At 45.6% G+C, this 6,353-nt stretch overlaps 1 protein-coding gene across 2 annotated transcripts in view; it reads left to right on the top strand.

The window, feature by feature from the left end:
- The first annotated feature begins 17 nt into the window (after nucleotides 1-17).
- Nucleotides 18-6,353, top strand: part of ATF6 (activating transcription factor 6) — a 74,011-nt gene continuing 67,675 nt past the window's right edge. For both annotated transcript variants that reach the window (XM_063165333.1, XM_063165332.1), the window contains exons 1-7: nucleotides 18-93; nucleotides 187-251; nucleotides 1,969-2,056; nucleotides 2,375-2,469; nucleotides 2,950-3,079; nucleotides 3,326-3,532; nucleotides 6,078-6,298. In XM_063165333.1, coding sequence (XP_063021403.1) covers nucleotides 24-93; nucleotides 187-251; nucleotides 1,969-2,056; nucleotides 2,375-2,469; nucleotides 2,950-3,079; nucleotides 3,326-3,532; nucleotides 6,078-6,298 — 876 coding nt within the window. In that variant the 5' untranslated portion in view covers nucleotides 18-23. The remainder of the gene's footprint in view (nucleotides 94-186; nucleotides 252-1,968; nucleotides 2,057-2,374; nucleotides 2,470-2,949; nucleotides 3,080-3,325; nucleotides 3,533-6,077; nucleotides 6,299-6,353) is intronic.

The following is a 6,353-nucleotide window of genomic DNA, read 5'->3' as shown; positions in this document are numbered from 1 at the left end:
TGTTTCGGGAGGAACGGGAAGCGATGGCGGCGGCCGAGGCCGAGTGGGAGCCGGCGGGGCTGCTGCCCGCCGCGGGGGGCGGCCTGGACTGGGGTGAGCGTGGCTTCGTGGGGCCGGGACCGGGCCGGGCCGGCGCGGAGCTCCCCGGCGGGGCCGGGCCGGCGCTGAGCCCTTTTCTCTCCGCAGAGGCTGTGCTGGGCGAGGAGCTGAGCGAGCTGCTGGGCGCCGCGGCCCCGAAGGACGAGCCCGACGTGAGTACTGGGGATGGCGGGGGCCGGGTCCGCGCTCTGCCGGCGGTGAGAGCCCCGGCCCGGCTCGGGGGGCCTCGCAGCAGCCTGGCAGGAGAGAGTGGCCGCCCGGCCTGCGCCCGGAGATAGCGATGGCTGAAGCGCTGCGGGCACGGCTGCGGAGCGTAACGGAGGGTGGCAGGCAGGGCGGTAGGGTAAGGGTGCCAGGCAGGGGGTGAGGGTAAGGGTGCCAGGCAGGGCGGTAGGGTAAGGGTGCGAGGTGCCGGCGAGGGCGAGTGGCGGTGTCACTGCCCCGGTGAAGGTGAACCCCGCAGGGCAGTGCTGGGGTGGCGCTGGCTCGGGGCTACCTGGGAGAACGGTGGGTATGTTACACCTACACCCACCCGGGCTGTTCTTTATCCCTTTGCCTATTAGGTTGCTTATTGTTTTTTTCTTTAATGTAGGATTTTCTCAAAAAAAAACTTTTGCTTGCAACCTTCTGCATTAGTCCCTGTCGTTTTCTCTGCCCACTTGTCCATACGGCTTTTTCTCTCCCGGGGCATTCACCTCGTGGATTCTCCTCTCCATGTTCTTCCCCTGCCATGTCTCTGCTCTCTGTGTCCCAGTCCACCTTCAGCACAAGCCTGGGTTATCATCCCAGGTTCTAAGAGCTTTCCTACACGTGTAGAACCAGTCACTGGAGAAAATGTGGGAACAGACTGATTGCACAGGGAAAGGTATTCCCCATCAGCAGGTCAGCATTACGTGCCTGGGTGAGGACTCTTAATGCACAGCTCACATTGTGGTTCTTTGGTCATTCTTCCTTTAAATGTGCTCTGATAAGCTTTCTTTTCATTCTAACTTAAAAATACCGTTATCTATGCAGTTTGCAGGCTTTTTGAGCCTCCCTTCACAGGGCAAGTTGAGAGTATAAGGGAAGGTATAGTTGCAGCATGGTTTTCAGGAAAATCTTTGTTATATATTTGTATAAGCTGGGTATGTCATGTCTGTATTTTTCATGCAAGTGCTTATAAAGGGCCACATTTGCATAGGAAACTTGAGACTTACAGATGCACAAGCATAATAAATGGAGAAAAACCCCAATTGTTGTTTTAAACGGCATATGATAAATAATATGTATGGAGTGATTTTAGCCTGATTGTTTTGATTTTTGTTGGAAAAGGAAACTGGTGTCCTTGGCTTTAGATGTTGACATTGGTGTATTTAATTATAGGGAGACCTAACATATACCATTAGTCAGGTCTTGGGCAAATCAGTCTCGTGTCTGTTTTCCTGCTGGTAAACTGCCTCTGGTGCTGCTTTTGTTTGTAAAGTGCTTTGAGATGTAGTGGTAGAAAAGCATGAAATAAATTTTTCAATGCAGATGAAGGAGAGGATGGCACCAGGTTCCTAAGACTTTTGTTTTTTTGTGAGATGGTTCAATGAACTTAAAACTTTTGCTATAAAAATTACAAAGAAGAGTATGATAATTAGTGATGATCTTAAACTGACCTGCCCCTTCCTACTGGTGTAAGTTAAAAAGAAGCCTTGTTTTGTGTGTTTCACTTGAGAATTTCTCCCTTAAGGACTTTATTCTCTGCATACCTTAAGGCACCTGAAGTGATTGATAGTTGTGCTGTTTGTTTTGTTTTCTGGAGCTGTAGGAATGTGAACATAATTGCTGATGGTGTCAATGCATCTTTGTTTTAGTCTTGTCTCTTTTTCTGAACTGTCATTTCAGGAAAATGATCTTTATAACTTTCATTTTGATTTGGATTTGATGTCTTGGGACTCGGACCTTTGGAATATTACAGGCCATGCTTATGCAGGTAATTAACCTCCTAAATTTCGCAGATGTTGCTCTTCCCCTCCTGCCCCACAAGGGTGAGCTCTTAAAACTCATGTGGAACTGTTTGATGCCCTGCAGCCTTTGCTCTGTGATGAGAGATAGGCTGTGTTTCTCTAGGAGATGGGTACAGCTGGCAAGGGCTGCCCTACAGGCCAAGTTGTTCAATGCCTTTAATCTCCTTACATTTTCTGCTGTGCCTTGCTTTGGGAATTAAATATCTGGTGTAGGACAGTGTGTTCTTTACTTTTCCCATTGCTACAAACTTGTGCAGTGAAATGTCTTTGCCTGCCTCTTGCAGATGCAAACGTGAAGACAGAGCCTTTATCACCAGCCGCTTCCAGCTGTTCGGTCCCTTCACCACCGGCTGTGGACTCTCCAGTGCAGAATGTGCCTGTATGCAAAACCCCCATCTAACACACACAGCAACAGCTCTGACAAGCCAAAAGCCCTGGGATTTACTCCTCTGACCAAATTCATGGCATAAGAGGAAACAGCTTATTTTCCCAACCCTGGCAAAAACCTGTCGGTGGTGTTTTCTTATCTCTTCTCTGTGACCCGTTCGAATAAGAACATGTTCAGCTCTCTTTCCTCATCTATGTTCAGTAGCCTTGTTGACAAACAAAATGCCTTCTAAAGGCTTCTGGGTCTAGCAGGATTGGCCTCTGCCTCCCATTGCTCTGCTGCTGGGGAGAAGTACTTGTTGGTTTTTTTTAGTGGTACTTGACATTAGCCAGAATCAAATTGCAGAGTAAAACCTTTGTCCTGTTGGCTTCAGCAGCAACACAGATGTGATGAGAAGCAGATAGACTGAAGTGCTGGTAGATACTGCTCTGAGTTTCTGAAGTGTTAATCTCCTGTGCCTCGTGTCTGCAGGATGATGTGGACTTCAGCTGTAGCTCCCAGATGTCCCCCATCTCTCTCTACAGCAAGAGCTGCAGAAGCCCTGCATCCCCTGAAGGAGATGGAGGGAAGAAGCCTGCTGTGAGCATTTCTTCTCGATCTGGTATGAGAGAAAGAGTTACTTTCATGCTATAGATAATATGTGTGTTGTTTTGCATGCAAATTAATACTATTAACTAACAGACACTAGAGTCCTGTCATTTATTACTTAGGTATTTGATCAGGTGTGTTTTTTTTCAACAGATATTATAGATGGATAAAGAACCCCACATTTAAAGCTACTTCATTATAGCTTGAATTACGTATTTTATGCCTCTTGGTCCAGTTCTGACTCTTTTTCCTTTTCTAGCAAATAATTCTGCAAGGAGCCTGAAGAAGTGTGGTCAGACAGTGTCCAGGCCTTTGATACAACCCAAACCCCTTTTGCCTGCTGTGCCTGAAGCTCAGGCTAACATTGGCATCCCAGCTAAAACCATCATTATTCAGACTCTTCCCACGCTTGTGCCACTGCCAAAGAATCAGCCAGTTGTCAACATCCAGCCAGCACCTCCTAAAGGTAGGTGAATTGTCTTGACTGAGCCAGGTCTTGGTGGTAGCATTGTCTGTTTGGGTTGGCTGGTAGAATGGAGTTAGGTTTGGTGTATGAAAGAAGAGGAATAGGAGAAAGAAGGGTCCTACATGCGTTGCTGGAAAAGCTTTAGGCTGAGAAGATGGCCTTACTCCTCTCATCCTGTCCTGTGAGAAACAGCACTCACATAGGCATTGTGTAAAATGCAGGACTGGATTATATAATTCCATTCTTTGGATTGGAAGACAGAGGCTGTGCTGAACGCTGGCAGCTGTGGAGATAAAACTGCTGATTTGGAAGGATCTGTAGGGATGCTTTGCTCTGCTCTGCTTGCAATGTCAGGTGGTGCGTAAGGTGATTACAGTGCTGTTGTTGTCATAACTGAAGGAAGATCCAGAAGAATCAGTTAGGATGGCTTGAAGGGAGCTGGAAAGCTTGGGGGAAGTGATATAAGCATTTTTTACCCACATGAAACTCTTCCACAGGATGGAGGGAGCATGGGTTTATGGCTTTTTAGCTCACTCAAACAGCATTAAAGAGAATGTTGTGAAATCTGCTAAAAATTGAGAGCTGTGTCAGAGGTTAGAAAAGTTGATGATGTTAACAAGAGGAAAGTGACTCCTGCCCCGTGATAATTCTTCTTTGCTACAGTTACCCTGTTATTGGTTTTTGAAGTAGCTCGAGCTTTCATTTCTGGCTCCATGGCTCGAGCTTTCATTTCTGGCTCCATGGCTCGAGCTTTCATTTCTGGCTCCATGGCCTGAGCTTTCATTTCTGGATGTGCCTCTCCAGGCGGGGCAGGAGGGTCCCTGCTTGCCTTGCAGCACTTGCCAGCTGCAGTTGCTCGTTTCACCAGCTGATGGCCACAGTCTCTTGCAGTTGACTGCACGGGTGCTGAGGCGCGGAAGGAGGAAAAGGAGACAAATTCTTAAGGGCACGTATCTAGAAATTATTGCAATTGGGAAAAATTTGTCTCCATTACTGATTTCTCTTCCATCGGGGGTTCAGCCAAATCTGGAGATGCTGGCATTTGTTGTAACATGCCTAAGATTGCTAGACTGCTTAAAACACAGGTCAGCATTGTCAACGTGACCTAATTCTTATTCCTTCTGATGTTCCAGCTGATAAAATACCATCTGGAATAAGGAATGCTGGGGATATGGACTTCTTTGGATATAAGTCTAGTACTCTGAAGATCAGCTTCTCCTTTTCTCTGAAAAAAAGTCAGGACAGTAGTTTCTGTGAGACAGTGTAGAGGAAATACTTTTGAGAAAGTATGTCCATGCTTTCCTTTAACTGATGGCATGTTTAAAATTTCTCTTGTGGAGCTTCCATAATAAAAACCATAAGGATCTTTTTTCATCTGTCTAAATCCCCTGCATATGACAAGTTGGAAGTGCCAGTTTGAAATATGCCATTATCTTAAAAGAAGCATGAGAAATGTTATTTTCACAGCCCCTTTTATAAACGCTTAAAGGCAAAAGCTTGGTTTTAGAGCATTATCTCTTTTATACACAAAAAAATAATTGAAAAAATCTCAAATTCATCATTTAAGATTCTTAAACAGGGTTGTACTAAGTTATCATGTCTTTGAGATTGTGCCTGCAAAAAAAAAAAAGGTCTAGTTTAACCCCATACATAAGATCTTGGCCCTAGGTAAATTACTTCACTTTTCACCTTCCAGAAGGCTGGATAAGTGCTGTAATCCATTGTCGAGCATTTTGGTTGGAATGCTCAGCTGGAATGTGCTCTTTCTGAAAGCTGGCGAGGTCATCCTGTTACAAAGGATTAGGGAGACATTCATGTGTTTTCAGACAGCAGAATATTACTCAAGCACCTGCTTGAGTTAAATGTAGTTGTTGGACTGAAATTTGTTGGAAGTGACTGTTTTTAATTCCATTTCAAACTGTCAAAATTACCTCATTTTTTCTGCCGGCTTTTCTTTAAGCTCAATTCAACTTGTGTATAAACTCTCATGCATAAGACATTTTTCTAAAAAAATGGTCTTAGTGTGAATTGAAGCTTCAGCATAAGTTTTGAAAGCATAACTTGCATTGCTCTTTTTTGTTCATCTTCCATCTCGCTGCTAGTTTGAATTGATCTGTGTTGCTTGAGTCACTTCGGTGTTGTAAGTTTTCCATTGAATACAGCAATAAAGTACTTATGGACAAAAGGGAGAAGAAGGATTGAGGAAAGTTGGCTAAATTCTGTGAAAAGGTTGTTCAGCGTGCTTCAAGTATTAGCAATACTGAGTAATGTATATAACAAGTGTTGAATTTTATTAACTTTGAAGAGCTTTTGAGACAGAGCTTGGTTTATTGGATTCCTTTAATGTCTGTAGTTTTGATTTGCAAGATGGATTAAGAGTCTTGTAAACTTCGGAATAACTTCTTTCCATTCCTGTTCTGTGCAATATACTAATGGATTTGAGATCAGCTGTGCAGGGCAGGAGAGGATAGCAGTATGCCCCTGCAAAGTGGTGATGTATAAATCCATTCCATCCATGCTGAGCGCTGCTGTTCTTGTGTTCCAGGTCCATCTGTGGTGCTGCCCCAGCCTGCTGTGGTACAGCTCCAGGCTTCTGGGGTGCTTCCTGCCTCCCAGCCAGTCATTGCAGTCACTGGAGGGGCCCCAGCACTTCAGAACCACACGGTGAAGGCTCTGTCTCCAGCTGCTGGGAACGGCTCCAGCAGCGGCAAAATCCCAGTGACAAAGCCCTTGCTCCAGAGCAGCTCCCCGGCCATGGGGCTGGATGTAAGTTCTGACTCTTGACAGCTGCTAGCCAAGGCTTGTGCACCTCTTGCAGTTA

This window comes from Melospiza melodia, chromosome 11, assembly GCF_035770615.1.
Source record: "Melospiza melodia melodia isolate bMelMel2 chromosome 11, bMelMel2.pri, whole genome shotgun sequence".
NCBI lineage: Eukaryota > Metazoa > Chordata > Aves > Passeriformes > Passerellidae > Melospiza > Melospiza melodia.
Note: the sequence above shows the minus strand (reverse complement) of the source record. Positions and strands in the feature narration are given on the sequence as shown.